General features: G+C 46.8%; 2 protein-coding genes across 2 annotated transcripts; both read left to right on the forward strand.

Moving 5' to 3' along the window:
* Positions 1-46: 46 nt before the first annotated feature.
* HOXA11 (homeobox A11) lies at positions 47-3,186 on the forward strand. Its single transcript, XM_054815591.1, has 2 exons — positions 47-855; positions 2,319-3,186. Exons 1-2 carry the CDS (start codon positions 192-194, stop codon positions 2,549-2,551), a joined length of 897 nt encoding a protein of 298 aa, XP_054671566.1. The 5' UTR covers positions 47-191; the 3' UTR covers positions 2,552-3,186.
* Positions 3,187-11,649: 8,463 nt separating this feature from the next.
* Positions 11,650-16,079, forward strand: HOXA10 (homeobox A10). The gene is made up of 2 exons (XM_054815578.1): positions 11,650-12,888; positions 14,286-16,079. Exons 1-2 carry the CDS (start codon positions 12,069-12,071, stop codon positions 14,558-14,560), a joined length of 1,095 nt encoding a protein of 364 aa, XP_054671553.1. The 5' UTR covers positions 11,650-12,068; the 3' UTR covers positions 14,561-16,079.
* The last annotated feature ends 11 nt before the right edge of the window (positions 16,080-16,090 follow it).

Below are 16,090 nucleotides of genomic sequence, written 5' to 3' on the forward strand. Positions count from 1 at the left end.
GGGCCCGGACCCGCCGCTCGTCAATGTCAACGTCGGGCCACGTGACCGCACCTCCCTGCCGCCGCCGGGGAGAGCTTTCCACGTCAGCTTACGTCTCCCCATCTCTTACTTCACGGATCTGCTTCAAAGAGGCAGCTGCGTTAGAGAATCATGTTAAGCTCAGCTAATGCGGAGAAGCCGAGGTAGCCCTAATGATGGATTTTGATGAGCGTGTTCCTTGTTCCTCTAACATGTATTTGCCAAGTTGTACTTACTACGTCTCGGGTCCTGATTTTTCCAGCCTCCCTTCTTTTTTGCCCCAGACCCCGTCTTCTCGCCCTATGACATACTCCTACTCCTCCAACCTACCCCAGGTCCAACCTGTGAGAGAAGTTACCTTCAGGGAATATGCCATTGATCCCTCCAGTAAATGGCACCCCAGGAACAATCTGCCCCACTGCTACTCCGCAGAGGAGATCATGCACAGAGACTGTTTGCCTGCCACCAACACTGCTAGCATGGGCGAGATGTTCGGCAAAAACACAGCTAACGTCTACCACCCCAGCACCAACGTCTCCTCCAATTTCTATAGCACGGTGGGCAGGAACGGGGTCCTACCCCAGGCTTTCGACCAGTTTTTCGAGACGGCTTATGGCACGGCGGAAAACCTGGCCTCGGCGGACTACCCGGTAGACAAGAGTGGCGAGAAGGCGCCCGCGGCCGCCGGGGCGGCGGCGGCAACTTCAAGTTCGGAGGGCGGCTGCGGCAGGGCGGCGGCGGCGGCGGCGGCGGAGAAGGAGAGGCGGAGGCGGCCGGAGAGCAGCAGCAGCCCCGAGTCATCTTCCGGCAACAATGAGGAGAAATCCGGCAGCTCCAGTACGTATAAAGGCAGCGCCCGAGCGCTTTTAGGAAAGGCAGCTTGAAATCTAGCGCACCGCCGCTGTTAAATTTTTATATGCTGTTTTATAAGCATATAAGGTTTATGAAGGGCCTTTAGATTTCCCCCAACAAAACTTTGTTATAAAAGGCGAGATCACGTGTTTAGTGCTGAAATTGGCCGTGAAATACCCACCGGGCAATGGATGCCTTAAAAAAATTTTTTCTTTCTCCTTCCTCTTTTTTTTTTTTTTTTAAATAATAATAAAAAAAGAGCTCTGTGGTCAACTCTCGAAAATATAATAACGTACGTTCGGTGCCTGTAAATTCGGCAAAAAAAGGAGATCCCGACTCCTTTGATATCAATGTAATCCAGTGATTTTATAAAAGCCATGTGTTGCACCAGAAGTCTAGTTAGGAGCTGAATTCAAAGCCTTCGCCGTTTTAACGATTGCACTAGAATAGCGTTTAACAGATAAAGTAGCCGCCTGAACTGTAGCAATATATTAAAAGAAACAAATTAACCTAAAGCTGGCCTTTTTGTCTAAAGGAAGCCATTTTACTAAGGCACTGTGGCAATTACGTGTTGCCTTCTGTCCAACAGTTTGTTACTTACAATTGTTATTCAATCTGTCAAAGTCTGATTTTTTTATGTGGGCTTTTTAAAAGGCAAAGCTAGTATACGGCTCGGGGAAAAAATACCTCGACAATGGACTGTACGAGAAAAGGAAGTTTTTAAAGGGATAGCAGCTACGTTTAATGTAAAGAGCTCCTGAACCTTGAAACCTTTTATATTCTGCTTAATGAACTTTAGAACCGTAATGGCTAATCGAGAGGAGAATACCTCGATGCGGTGGAAAGCGTGCTTTAAAAAAGCCGGCTGGGGGAGAATGAGGCGCCTTAGCCTTGGGCTCCGAGGCTTTTCCTCTGCTGGGGACGTAAAGCCGGGATTAGCCTAGGGAGTGAGGGCGAGATCCGAGCGGGTACGGGCTCGGGGAGGGCTGGGCGCTGGGGTCCCCCTGCCCGGTGCCGCGCTGCCTGCTGCAGGCAGCCAGGTAGGTGATGGCTGCTCCCGGGGCAGCTCCGTGTGCGTGGCGCTCGGCGGAGCAGCCTACAAAGGCTTTCCTCCAGCTCGTGAAATCCGCAGGAACCCCCCGCCACCACCTCTTCCTCCGGCCGCCCTCCCCGCGGAGACAGCGAGGCCGGATCTCCGCGTCTCGGCGGGGGTTTCGCCCTGCCCGCTGCCCGGGGCCGCGACCGGTCCCGCTCCCAGGCTGCCCGCACCAGCCGAGGCGGAGGGCTGGCGCCCAGCCTCGGACCTGCCAACGCCGGCCCCGGAGTGGGCAAAACGCTTCTTTTCCATATTAATGTGTTTTGCCTGAGTGTCCCTCTCAACCCCTCCTCAGCCCCCGCCGCCGGCCACCGCCGGGTTTCAAACGCTTCTGCCTTTTTTCACTCCACAGGTGGACAACGTACCCGTAAAAAGAGATGCCCATACACCAAATATCAGATTAGAGAGTTAGAAAGAGAATTCTTCTTCAGTGTCTACATAAACAAAGAGAAACGCCTCCAGCTCTCCCGAATGCTCAATCTGACCGACCGCCAAGTGAAAATATGGTTTCAGAACAGAAGAATGAAAGAAAAAAAAATTAACAGGGACCGATTACAATATTACTCAGCTAATCCACTACTTTAAAACTCATAGCGTTTTTCAAGACGAGATTAAATTCAGATTTCGCCCTTGACAAGGTCAAGCCACGGGGTTACATGGAGGAAGGAGGTGTGTATCTGACGGGACTAGAAGAATCCAAGGTTTTACATACATGTAAATCTACTCTGGAACTTCCATGATGATTTTATATATATATATATATATTTACATATCAACTGGAATCGATTTGATTTTGACACACATGGCATCCATTTCTAAACGTGCACGTCAGCTCTGAGTGCAAAATCCATACCTCTTACCTTTCCAGGCACTGCGGCTCACCCTGCTACCGCTTTCGGCAGGCACAGGCGGGGACGGCACCTCTCCGTTCCCGGACTCGCCCACCCCCGGCCCTCCCTCGCCCCTGTGCTGCTGCGGAGCAGCTGTCTGGAGATTGCCAGGTCGAGCTCACCCAACCAGGACCACTGCAGAATATAAACTCTGAGAGATAATCTTTTGTCCTTCCTTAGCGGAAAATGTCTAGGTTAGAGGCAGTGCTCCATTGCCTATGGCTTCGAAAGGAGAATTTAATGCGGGGGGACACACAGAATTAAAGGGAGGGGGGATGACATGGCTACACCTTCACGAGGCCAACCGCGAGCAGTTGTAATAAGGATGTAGTGATGGGTATAATAGTGTTTCCTTTGGGGGTGTGGGGAGGGAGGGGGTAGGGGGAAGAAAGAGAACTAAATGAAAGACTTAATTATTTACTTAAAAAAAAATCAGGTATAAATTCGCCATATATCGTAAAGAAACAATCACTGAAAAAAAAAAAGATTTAGCAAATTTTAATTAGCTCTCGTTTTATTTATGACAACTGACTATACGTTGCCATCTTTTCGGAGACAAATCATATTTAAATACTAAAAATAAACGGGCAAAAAGTGTGAATTTCAGCGTTTTAAAAGAAACAACTCCATAAAGGAAACTAACCCTCTGGCTTCTGGCTCACAAACTTTCTTCAGGAAATACCTGTGGAGAACGACAGTTTAGCAAATACCACACAACACTTAATTGAAACTTGGAGTTGTGCAATGCACTAACATTGGATCATTAAAATAACTCGATCGCATGTTCGTTTAAAGGTGACTAGTGAGGAGTTTAAACAGAAGCCAAACAATGTAAATATGGTAATTTTGTTGTTGTCTACTTTAAATGTCACGAGCTCTACTTTGCCTCCCAGTCGACATATGCAAAGAATGGAGAGTTGTTGGAAGTTATTTTAAATATCTATAAATATATATATTTCCCTGCAGGAACCAAAGCGTGAAAAAATGCAATTTAAAAAAAAGAAAAGAGAAAAAAAAGGAAAATATTTAAAATTCTATATCAGTTTACAAAGGATATGGTGTTCTATCGTTAAGGTAATTTGCTGTTGAGAATATCTGAATGTATATTTCATACAGGAACGGTGTTTTACAAGACTTGTAAATAATAAAAAAAGAACCCATGACCTATTTTGTTCGAATGCTTTCCCCCCCCCCCCGATTATTTTTTTTTATTCCTTTGGGGCTAAAGGGTGTGGGATTTCTTTACATGTGCAACAAAGTGGTGGTAAGAATGTTTTTTGATTAATAAATTTACCAAATGGATGTAATTTCTTTGACACGGTTCACAAAATGCAATATCTTTATATGACATCACTGTTTTCAATATGTATCATCTATATGTATATACAGTTTTCTTTTAATATGCGAAAGTATTTGGTTGCATGTATACAGTGGAACAGCGCACAAGGAAAATAAAAAAATGGAAACTTTATATTTTTACTCTGGTGTTACATTACTGCATGTTCTTTTATCCGATGTAACTCTGGGACCTGAATTTCCTCATGACCTTGTGCAGTCATTTGGGGCGAATTATTCTTCTTTTGTGAACTTCGCCGTTAAATCTTCTACTCTTGGAGTTAACAAGTGAACCTGGGCTTGCTCAAGCATCATTTCAGCGGGTCGCAGGAAAAGGAAAATGAAGTATGTTCATAGCTCGCTACGTGTTAGGCCTTTTCCTTATCCTGCCAACGCCGGCAGGGCAAGATCCTGTGCTCGAGGGTTTGATGTGACATTGCTGTTTGCTTCTCGCCACATGTGTCCAGGAGAACTGCTCGGGAAATGTTTGCGGTGTCGGTAGCCTTTGGGGCAGGTTTTATAAGCCGAGCACCAAAGGGAAGCTCCAAGCCAGTCGATGGATGTGGCCAGAAGCGTGAGAGCCCAAAGAAGATTGTTGTCTTTGAAAAAAAAAAAAAATTAAAAAAAAAAAAATCCCCATGGTAGTGTGGTGGAAATGGACTGTTTGAAATTGTCCTTGATCTCCAAGGCAGGGAAGGGGTGGACTGAGGCGTGCGGGGGGGCGAGGGGGAGGAGGGCTGAAGGGATAGAAAGTTAGAAGGGGGGGGAAGAAAACCCCAAACCCCAAACAATAGCTGAGATAGGAATGTGTTTTGGGAAGAGTGTTTGAATCTTTCATGTTGACCCTAATCCTAATCAGAAGAAGAAAGTACATTCCGTTTTCGCATTGTTTTCTGGCTTTGAACTTCTGTATTGCTTGGACATCACCCATAACCTTGAGGTGAAGGACTTACTGACTTTGGGCCTTTGTTGACAACCGCCACCCAGCCAGACGACGTCTACCCAAAGGAAATGTTAAAAAGTGACGGGGAAAAGGGGGGACTTTGTTTGTTTGTTTGTTTGTCTAGCATGCAAGGGGGAATTCCTGTTAAAAGGAGACGGACAGATGGACGGGCGGTGGGAGAGGGACAGACGGATGGATGGAGAGCTGAATGGCAATGAAAGTTAAGCCAGTAAGCTTCCTTTCCTGGTTAAAAATTAACTGGCATTCATAGCCAATCCCAGAGACAGTTAAACCATGGAGTTTCTCTGGTCGGGGTTTTGATTTCCTAGCCCAATAAAATCGCATCCTCTGTGTTGCTGTGACAATGTGGCCATAAAAAAGTGTCCGTGACTTGTCCGCTCGCCTGTACGAAATGCATCGCTATAAAAGCAGCGGAGGTTCGCAGGGAGATTTCTGCACCGGGAGGTGAGCGGACACTGCCCTCCGCCGCCGCCGCCCGCCCGCCCGCCCGCCGTCCTGCCGCGGGGCCCCGCGGCAGGACGGCGGGCGGGCGGGCGAGCGGGCGGCGGTTTGGGGGCTGCTTTGCCACAAGATGGCGATCTTCAGATCAATGTCAAAGCCGCCCGGGGCAAGGGGAGCAGCCCTGGAAAAAAAAAAAAAAAAAAAATCTTGGCCTTTGTTCATTTTGCATCCCTGGAGCCGCACGGGTAATTATTGCACTTACCGGGCTCCGCGTTACAAAAAGCCGCTCGGGATGCCGGGGGGGAAGCCGCTGGGGCTTCTCGGTGGAGTTAAAGTTTCCTAAAAATTAGGAAATGCGCGAAGGTAAGTGTTTTATACATCTACCCTGCGTGGAGAAGGGCGAGGAGTGTGCGGTGATCGGAGTGGTACCTAGCGAGCTGGGGTGGCCCCTACCCCGACCACTGAGCACCTAGGAAAAGAACCGTAGGGAGGGGAAGCGATGCAAAAAGTTGGTGATTAGGATGTGAAATAATATAGAAGGGACTTTCCAAGTTGCAGTTGACCTTTTATTTTCTCTTCGTAAAGTTTTGGCCAGCCGCGTGGAAAATCCACGTTATCTGGAAATATTTTTTCAGAGCAACTTGTAGCTTTCTTTCAGTTATAAAAAAAATTGTAGCACTGGAAATATTATGAAACTTGACATTTATGTGTGGAACAGTAGGTGTCTTCAATCAAATAGATCTATGGCAACACAGACTGCAAATGACAGACAATTCTGACGGTCTTATTGGACTTGAACTGTAGTTTAGTTAGGGTCGTTTGGTTACTTTAAAGGGTAGTCTGCTCCCTCGCAGCTGGACACAGATTGTGGTAAACAAGTTTTGACACACTTATGCTAAAAACTATTCATGTGATTGCATATTAAATCAATGTTCATGCAAGACCAGATTTTTATTTCATCTATCTATCTATCTATCTATCTATCTATCTATCTATCTATCTAAAGCAGCACATGTGCTGTAAACAAACAATAGTCACACATTCTCATGTGCTCATGGCTGCTCTGGGTTGTAGCTTTGAAACTCTATCCTCGCTACGAGTATCCCTAACTCCAGGTTACTTTTCTTGCCCATAAAAGTTTCACATGTTTTTGTTATGTCTCCATTTGAGAAGGGAGGGAGGGAAGGTGGTATTATATGGAGGAGATACTGGTTTGGCTACATATTTTAATCCACGTGTTTCTTAGGAAAGGGTATATACAATTTTTAAATATCTGTCCGGGGGAAAAAAAGAAAAAAGGATCATTTTGTCCTTACCCTCGTATTTAAAGTAATGCAAGTTGCCTGCAGTATTTTTTAAGAAAGCGCCCTTTAAAATTGTGCTTCCAGGGAACGGTTGCAAGTGTAGTTAAAAGCACATGCTCAGTCGGCAGAGAGCAGTTTTTAGATGATTATCGGAACCTATCGATTTCATCAAAGATGCTCCTTTAAAAGCTCGGGGATGTTGGTTTCTTTTGACCTCCCCTCGGCAATGCCAGAACGTGAGAAGCTACCTCTCGGGAAGGAGCAGGGCGGTTTGAGGGTCCCTTTGCAACATTTCATTTTACACCAGTCAAGTTAAACTCAGCATATTTGATCAAATATTTATTTTTCCCCTTGTTGTTTCCCTGCCCCATTCAATACTCGGCTGAATAAATCAAAGGGACCCCAGCAGCAGTTAAAGCGCCCTCTGGTTACGAATTGTTTACTGACGGCCGCGGTCATAGGATAATATTTAAAAAAAACAAGCCTGTTTCTTACAATAACTGTTTATTATTTCACATGATTTGGGTTTGCATGTTCTGGAGGGAAGAGGCTAAGCCAACTCGATGTCTACACTGTGTTTAATTAATCGTGTACTCAACTTCAGCTCACATACCACATCCAAACCCCTGGGACGCTTTTTCATAAGCTCTTTGGGTTTGTGTTTTGTTGTCTTTTTTTTTTTTTTTTTTCCTCGTCACAATCTATTCATTAAATGCTCTGAAATCGAAACTTCAGGCCAACGTGTGTGTCTGAGAGCCAAGCTATACCGCAACCAAAAAAGATATTTGTATATGCATCCAGATCTTATTTAAAAGAAAGACAGCTACAAAAAGGGGAAAGGGATACAGTTTCAAATGCTTAATACAGCTGTGCGGCCCATCTCTCGCCATAGAAGGGGTACACTTAAAAGACGGACTTGGGTATGTAAGATTTTTCCGACACATACATAACCTGATACCGTTGTTGCTGCTGCACGGTGTTTGGGGCTCTCCAGACAATAGAAAGCCCCGTTGTTCTAGCCAGTGCTGGAGGAATGGCGAGAAGATAAAGCCCTAATGAATTGGTTTGGGTGTATTTTGTCCTGTCACACGTTAGAATTCGGAGCTCGACAGAAATCACTTGCAAAATATGTTCCTAATCCAAATGAGTAAAACGATACACATGTAGTACAAAACATAGTTAGGAGAGCAAGCCTCTGGATGGCTGGAATAAAATTTAATCTCAGCCTAATTTTTAACAGGATAATCCGCCAAAACAAGCTAACACCACCACCACCCCAACACCAGCGTGAAAGAATTTCTAGTAAAGATAAAATTAGTGGGGCCGTCATTTGTCACCTAGCTTGGCACAGACGCAGTTCCTAAACCTCCTGTTTGAAATCCGCCTTCTTTGGAGCAAATCCAGAAACAAAAACAAAAAAAGGAAAAAAAAAAAGTAGGAAAAGAAGGAATCTGGCGCACACGCACGTTCCTGACAACTGACAGTTCCAATATTAAATAACTATACTCTGATTATATTAATTTTTGGAGCTGTATAAAATGTAATCCACGGCTATATTCTCAGATAGGCGGCGCATGCACTCCTGCAACAGACTGCAAGGCCATTCACGTTTTCACAAATTGCAGTTTGCCCGTGTCTACAAATAAAAGCATATTTTAATTAGCTCGCAAAATGCGTCTCTGGATTAACAGTGCTGATCTTTTGGGTTATACGGGCCAATAATAAAAAGATAAATCACGGTTTAACACGATACATTTTGAGATTTCCAGTCAGAGTTTGCTTAGGCAGAGCTGTCGGTTTTTATTTATTCCCTTTTTGTTTTTAATTTTAGTCCAACCAATAAAACGGCTTAACGACGCTATTAATGCATCTATTATATTTTTCTTAGATCAATAAAGTTTTATTTTGATAGTGTTGTCTATGTACGCCGTGAATTTAGATTCTCCGCGAAAGCACCTTCTCTCCGGTTTTGTTATTTATCAGAATTTTATTTGCTCGGTTTTATAGATCCTCGGATAGCTTTACTTACAGAACTAGAATTGAAAAGAAAGTATTTCTCGTCCCCTGGCGTCCACAATATTCTTTAAAATTTCTTTTAAATAGGGGTTAAGCTCCAAGGGACACATTGTTAAGCGCTGGAAATGCAGTAGCTACACCCAGCGCATGCCAAATTAGCTCAGTTTAGTCAGAATTGACCATTATCTTTTATAGTTACGAATCAAGTGAACATTATTAGTTTTACTTCACTGGGTTTGATGATGCTGGTTACTATTTGCCTTGGCCTTGTTAGCGATTAAAGAAAGCGGAGATAATGCAACGCCGAGCTGAGTTCATGATCTAGACGGAGTCAGAGTGCCTTGACCATCAAACCGGCACCGTTCACCGCGATCGACACAGCAACACACGGCCTTGCCGACGGCAGCTCCCGCAGGACCTGACACAGGGGGGGCAAACCCCAGCTTCTGCCACAAAACCTAGGAGGGGAGGCTAAAGAAAACTTAAAACCTTCCAAATTGTCCCCTGGCCTCCGTGCCTTTTGTCTGATTTCCCTTCATTAGCTTCCAGAGAGGGAGAAGAAGCCAATTCGTGTTTCTTCTGATGCATTTCGAGTCGTTTTATTCCGGCTGACGAGGATTGCCACGAACTTTTATAGGCCTTTCCCCTCCTTTAATCCAATTTTTTTAAAGGGAGCTGCTTATTTTAAAAACAGCTTTGGAAGGATTTCAAGTGTTGCTCCTCGGTTCCGTATGGCTTTTAGGTTTGCAATCCATTTCTATTTAATTTGGCAAATGCAAAATAAACATACCGCAAGAGCGGACTTCCCCGGAGTAATTTTTATACCTGACTTGTGTAGAGAAATGTATTTGGAAGGCGGCGTTGGGGCTCACGTTTCATTTTATTTAGATCTGTATTTATAACGCTAAGCCTATTGATAATAGCCTTCCTGTATACCAGCCAATAAACCGGTGCCTTATATGGTATTAATTTTGTTAGCATTGATATGGCCCTCATAGGAATCTGATAAGGGTTTGTCCATCGCACATTAACACATCGCGGGGTTAGTCGGGTTGGGGAAACACGAACAATATTACAGGAGGGAAGGGGCGGGGGGGGGGGGAGGGGGGAACAACAACAACATCAAAACAACAAAATCAACAAAATCCCCAAACAAAAACCGAAGGGTTTCTGTAGGCTGTGTGATCTACCCCTGTCACCGCATCCCACGGGCCGGTCAGAAGAAGCCGCGCTGTGATGCTCGCCCCATCACATTGGAAAAACCAGACACCTTTCCATAAAGCTTTTATGGATATTGCAAAGTTGTAGCAGCCTCTGCCTGCCCGGCGCTTCCAGCAGGCGCGAAGGGAGACTGAGAAGGGCCCGGCTGGCTCGGCTTGTCCGCGGGAAGGGACACTTGCCTCCCGCTGCAAGGAAGGGCTCCTCGGGGGGAATGTCACGCTGTGGAAAAAGCATTTCCTCGTGGCAGGCAAACGCTGCGGGACGAGACCACGTGGGCCTTGACAGATCCATGGGGTGATGGGGGAAGAGCGGTCCCAGCCCCTGCCCCGCGCTGCTCCCCGGAGCGATTTGAACGCCAAGGGTAGGTGCCGGGGGATGCGGGGCTCCAGGGGATGCGGGGCGCCGCGCACGCCCCGCCGCCACCCCGCCCGGCAGACAGCAGCCCCGCCGCCGCCGCCAGCGCCCTCCCGGGCACGGCAGCTGGGTGCCCGGGAGCGACTCTCGCCGGGAAAGGCGCTGACGCCCGGCCGGCAGCCGCTCTCCCCCGCCCGCCCTGCTGGAAGCGGAGCCCGGTCGGCCGCTGCTTCCCCGGGCAGCGTGCGGGAGAGAGGAGCGAGTCCTCCTCCTCGGGGATGGGCAGCGAGCACTGGGCAGCCTCAGGCTCCCCTTGGACCAAAGAGCCCTTAGTTCAGCGGGCCAGGCAGTGAGGCGACTTCAAAATGGCATAAGCGAGAGATGATGGAAGTGAAAGCAAGCCATTATTAAGCAATTCATTAGAAAATCTATCTGTCTCTCTGTCTGCGTCCCTGTCTGTCTGCTATCTGTCTGCTACCTCCGCCACAATTACATATTAACTGGACAGGGCTGTCTAGTATCTCAGGATTAATCTACTGACTCTTCTTTCTATTATTTAGTATATTGCTTGTGAAAGAGACGGTGCTTTTGAAAAGGCGAAAAGTGAATGACCCAAGGGGGGGAGGAGGTATAAAAATGATCGCCCAAATATAAACACATCAATAAACAGGGTGCACAACATCCTGCGAGGATCCATTTGAACTGCTCGCGTCTGGATTCTTTCTGTGGCGTATGTCTGGCTTTATATTTTAAATGGTAATCAGGCCTCGGGAAGGATCCAGCGTTAACTAAAGCATTAGGAGTTGCAACCGCACAATCAATCCTCCCAGAATGGCATTGCTCTCTAAGAGATTCTTCAGCGCAGCAGCGAGCATTTTATCTCCAGGAAATTTAAGCCCAGCCTGGCGTCGTGGCGGTGATGTTAGGCTGGAAGCAGCCCCCTTCCTCGGTAGTTTAACGCGAGAGGCACTAGGCCCCTTTACGGTTTCCAATGATCCGTGATAAACAATAACACGTCTTTTATTTCTTAAAAAACGAGACAATCAAATAAAATGAGCAGAGCCTGAGCATAAAACACCGGGCGAGCCGTGGCTTTATTAATTTCGTGAGACATGTAGGCTGTGCAGGGAGGTGAGCAGGCATTGCTGCCGGAAAACCCCACCGCGGGGAGAGAGGAGTGATAGTAAAAGCTTCATCTGGACACCGCTTCAGCCTAGGTATAATAAACATCAGGACCGCCGGGCTATTTTATAGCGGTGCGTGTGATAAGAGGGGAGCAAAACTTGGAGCCAGTACTAGCAAAGCCCTCTCCTTCCCCTTCCCGGGAGCGCGGCTCCCGCCCAGGCGCAGGCACTCGCCCATGTGGGCGAAGCATGCACGCCTGTGTGTATGGAAATCCATATTACACATTAATATACATCTATCTCCCAAATTCAGAGGTCGACCTGAGAGCAGCTCGGTGCATACGAAACCAGACGGGGAGGGGTTGCTGGGGAGGCCCGGGCTTCCATTGGCTGCAAGCGTCTGCCGTGGTGCGGGGGTATCTCTAATCATATTCAGCATGTTTTGCACAAGAAATGTCAGCCAGAAAGGGCTATCTGCTCCCTTCGCCAAATTATTCCACAACAATGTCATGCTCCGAGAGCCCGGCTGCAAACTCTTTTTTGGTAGACTCCTTGATCAGCTCGGGCAGAGGGGAAGCGGCGGGAGCAGGAGGCGGAGGCGGAGGCGGAGGCGGCTACTATCCCAACAGTGGTATCTACCTGCCACAAGCGTCCGATCTGTCCTACGGGCTGCAAAGCTGCGGACTTTTCCCCGTTTTGAGCAAACGCAATGAAGGTACTTCTCAAAGCATGGTCCCAAGCTCGCACCCCTACGTGTCAGGGATGGAAGTGTGGCTAGAACCCCCCCGGTCCTGTCGCATGGAAGAGCCGGAGAGCCAGCAGGCCACCTCGTGCTCCTTCGCTCCAAGCATTAAGGAGGAGAGCTCCTACTGCCTCTATGACTCAGAGAAATGCCCCAAGGGCTCGGCCGCCACAGACCTCGCTCCCTTCCCCCGGCTGAGCGCCGAGGTCAGCCCGGCCAGCAGCGGCGGCGGGGTCCCCGTCCCGGGCTACTTCCGCCTCTCCCAGGCTTATGGCACTTCCAAGAGCTACGGCGCGGGGCCGGCCGGGGCTGCCCCCTTCCCTCCGCAGCCCCCCGGCCGCTTCCAGACGCCTCCATCTTTGCCTCCCATCCCGGACGCGGGGAGGAAGGAGGACGAGGAACGCTCCCCCAGCCCCTTGGCGTGTGTCTCCCAGAGGGAGGACGAGACTCAGGCTTCATCTTCCACCGCAGAGGAGCTCTCTCCAGCTCCGTCAGAGAGCAGCAAAGCCTCTCCCGAGAAAGAGCCCGTAGGTAAGCGAATGATGATGGTGATGGTGGTGGTGATGATTTAAAAAAAAAAAAAAAAGAAAAAAAAAAAGCTGTTGAGGATTATAGTGGCATCGCGATGCGAAAGGAGGATCCCAGCTGCCCCGCGGGGCTGCCAAGAAGCGCTGCTCAGACTGACCTTCTGAACTTTGTAATATTCGGGCATGGGGTTGCCGTAAAAATTAATGTCCATCCTATAGTTTAAAACCCTTAGAGCCTCCGCTCTGGGCAACTTTAGCCTGCATGCTGCTTAAACATATAGAAAAACAAGATCAATCTTTCCCCTGTGATGTGAAGGTGCCTACCAGATAACAGAGATGTTTGTAAAGCATCCAAAATAAGCAATAGGCAGTGCCAATAAATAAACCTATTAACGCGGTAAGTTATATTTTACGATCCAGAATGCTTTTCGGAATAACAGCCGCGCTGAAATGTGCCATCTATGAACTGCTATCAAATTAGACTGATGAATGCACTGCGAATATCCTTCAGCGTCTACACTAGATAACAGGGTTGTTATTTATTCATTTGCTTATTTATTTCCCTTTCGGGTCCCCATGGCAAAAAAATAACTTCCCTTCCCTGGGCGGCAGACTTTTCAGGCGCTTCTCTCCGGCCGCATTTCAGACGCCCTGTTATTCCTTCAGGCGTCCCGTTGGAAAATAATAAGATCAAAACAAAACAAAACAAAACAAAAAAAGAAAGCGGAAAACTACTAGAGAGCCAACCCCAAACCACGAACCACTCCGAGCCATCGAGGGATCCGTGTTACCTCTTTCCCAACCGATTCCACTGATAGGAATAAACACTCTGCAACGGGGGATTTTTAATTTTTTTTTTTCCTCCCTCGAAATGGTTGGTAAAGAGAGGGCCGGGGCGAAGCTCCCCGGGAAGGCAGGGGCTGGAGGCGGGAAGGCTCCGGCTCCCCAGCTCACCTTGCTTTCCACCTCCAGAGCACACTTAGAAAGTTCAGATCCGCAGGCTTTGGGGTTTTTTTGGAAGCAGGTGTCTAGGGGGGGAAATGAGACTCCAGGCCACTCACCAAGCCGCTCCCCAGTAACAATGGGTTCGAAGCGGCCGAAGGGGAGCCGGTAAAAGCCTGTTTTGGGGGGTCGGAGATGAACTACCAAGCGGGACACGCTGCCCCGCCAGAGGCTGCCGGGAGCTTTTTGAGCAGAGGCAGATTCTCCCGGGCGGATTCAGGACCTTTGGGAAACCGCTTTGAAACACTCGGTTCCCACAAGGACACCCCACATTCCAACTCCCCGCAGCTGGCGGAGCGAATCCCCTGCACACACACAAATGATTCTTCCACCCTTTCTCCCCCAGTTCTTTGCCTCCTACCCGCTGGTAACGTCCCTTTTTTACTTTCTCAAAACTAGGCAATTCAAAAGGAGAAAATGCAGCAAACTGGCTCACGGCAAAAAGTGGCAGAAAGAAACGGTGCCCCTATACCAAGCATCAAACTCTCGAGCTGGAAAAGGAGTTTCTATTCAATATGTACCTGACTCGTGAGCGTCGCCTAGAGATCAGCCGCACAGTCCACCTCACAGACAGACAAGTTAAAATCTGGTTTCAGAACCGCAGAATGAAACTGAAGAAAATGAACAGAGAGAATAGGATTCGGGAGCTCACAGCCAACTTTAATTTCTCTTGATGAACCTATAAACACATCTTTATGGTTTAAAGAGCCAGTATCATTTTCCTAGGCTGTAGTCATCCGCACCTGTATGGATTAACGATTTTTAGACGTTCTCAATATGTCCTTAACCTCTTAAGAGCTACTTTGAGGTGGGGTGGGGGAGCGGACTAAAGTCACGTTAATGCACAAAATGCTGTGCGTAAACCTTCCCGCTTTCCTTCAACCTTCCTCGGGGCCGATTTGTCCCTTATAAGCTTTGAAACACAGAAATATCATTTCACGAGCTGCAAATATATTTTCCCTCATATCTCTCTCTGAAAAGTAAACAAGCTCGGTTAAAGGCGCATTCTTTTAAATTATAAGCTGTGTAACTTGGACTGTACGTAGCTGCAAAATGAAGAATTTAAGCCTTGCCATATTTCTATATATTGGGAGCTTCCCCCCCTCTGTTTTCGTCCTCCCCCCCCTCCCCTTTTTCCTTCGAAAAGCAGGACTTACAATAATGAAATGCAGGCATCCTTTAAAAGGGCTTCATGGGAACGGGTGTTAAGAGCGATTTTTTTTGTTGTTTTACCTTAGAAGTCAATATTACAGCTTTAAAATTGGCCAGGAAAATGAAATCTCTTCTCTTTAAAGGTATAAAAGAGTTCGTGTTGCTCATGGACTAAATTATGACACTTACCTCTGAATTTCTCTCGCTCTTTCTGGTTGTAGATATTTACTTAATGTAGTTTTGCTTAAATATGTGGAATTAGTGATTTTTTGGTCTATAAATAACGTTACCGTTGGTAACGCATGACAAGCACACAGAAATTCCCCCTTGAGAAGAAAGTAGTCACTTTTTCCTCACTAATTTCACTGAAAAGTATACATCCTGAACATCAGAAGGACTTTCTGAGCCAGAGTCTGAGATTGCGAGGGAGAATATGTTCGTCTTCCTTTATACTGTGAAGTTACATGCATTAAAGGGTCAAACATATAGGTGAAAAAAATTAAAAAAGGGAAAAAAAAGAAAGAAGGGGAAAAACTATAAATACAGATATGTATAAATGTCTATTATTATTAAAATGCCGATACTGTTTTAAGCAAATGCATTCTATCGTTATTATAAATGTTAGTTCTAGCTATATCTAGTTCTTACCTTAAATCGGAATAAATTAATATTGTAATGCTGCTGTGCGTGAAAAAGACGATGTTTATGTTCTCATAGAAGAATAAAAAACCGTGGAATGAATCCTTTTAATTTTACCTCTTTTTGTGACTGTTTATCCTCAGGTTCTACTTTATGTCTTCGAGAACTTTTACAACAGGAATAGTTGCCTAAACCCCCTGCAATTACTTTAGGAATCTATTTAAATATTACCTAGACGGTCGTAATTTGTCTGGGCCATATAGCGATGGTGCTCTAAGGTTTGTCGGCTTTTGTTCAGTTTTATGACTTGCTAGTATATCTGGATTGTTGCTGTCTTGAACGAGTGGTTTCAGTTGACTGAGGAGCTGCATAGACTGAGGAAGCAAATTACTATTTCTTGAGGGTAGGGAAAC

The sequence above is a fragment of the Grus americana genome, chromosome 2, assembly GCF_028858705.1.
Source record: "Grus americana isolate bGruAme1 chromosome 2, bGruAme1.mat, whole genome shotgun sequence".
Classification (NCBI taxonomy): Eukaryota; Metazoa; Chordata; class Aves; order Gruiformes; family Gruidae; genus Grus; species Grus americana.

What these genes read in the sequence shown, in the direction of transcription:
- HOXA10 (XM_054815578.1), top strand. Translation starts at nt 12,069, where the DNA reads ATGTCAGCCAGAAAGGGCTATCTGCTCCCTTCGCCAAATTATTCCACA. An exon ending in TCCCGAGAAAGAGCCCGTAG is followed by an intron (nt 12,889 to 14,285) that starts GTAAGCGAATGA and finishes TCTCAAAACTAG; the next exon opens with GCAATTCAAAAGGAGAAAAT.
- HOXA11 (XM_054815591.1), top strand. Translation starts at nt 192, where the DNA reads ATGATGGATTTTGATGAGCGTGTTCCTTGTTCCTCTAACATGTATTTG. An exon ending in GGAGAAATCCGGCAGCTCCA is followed by an intron (nt 856 to 2,318) that starts GTACGTATAAAG and finishes TTCACTCCACAG; the next exon opens with GTGGACAACGTACCCGTAAA.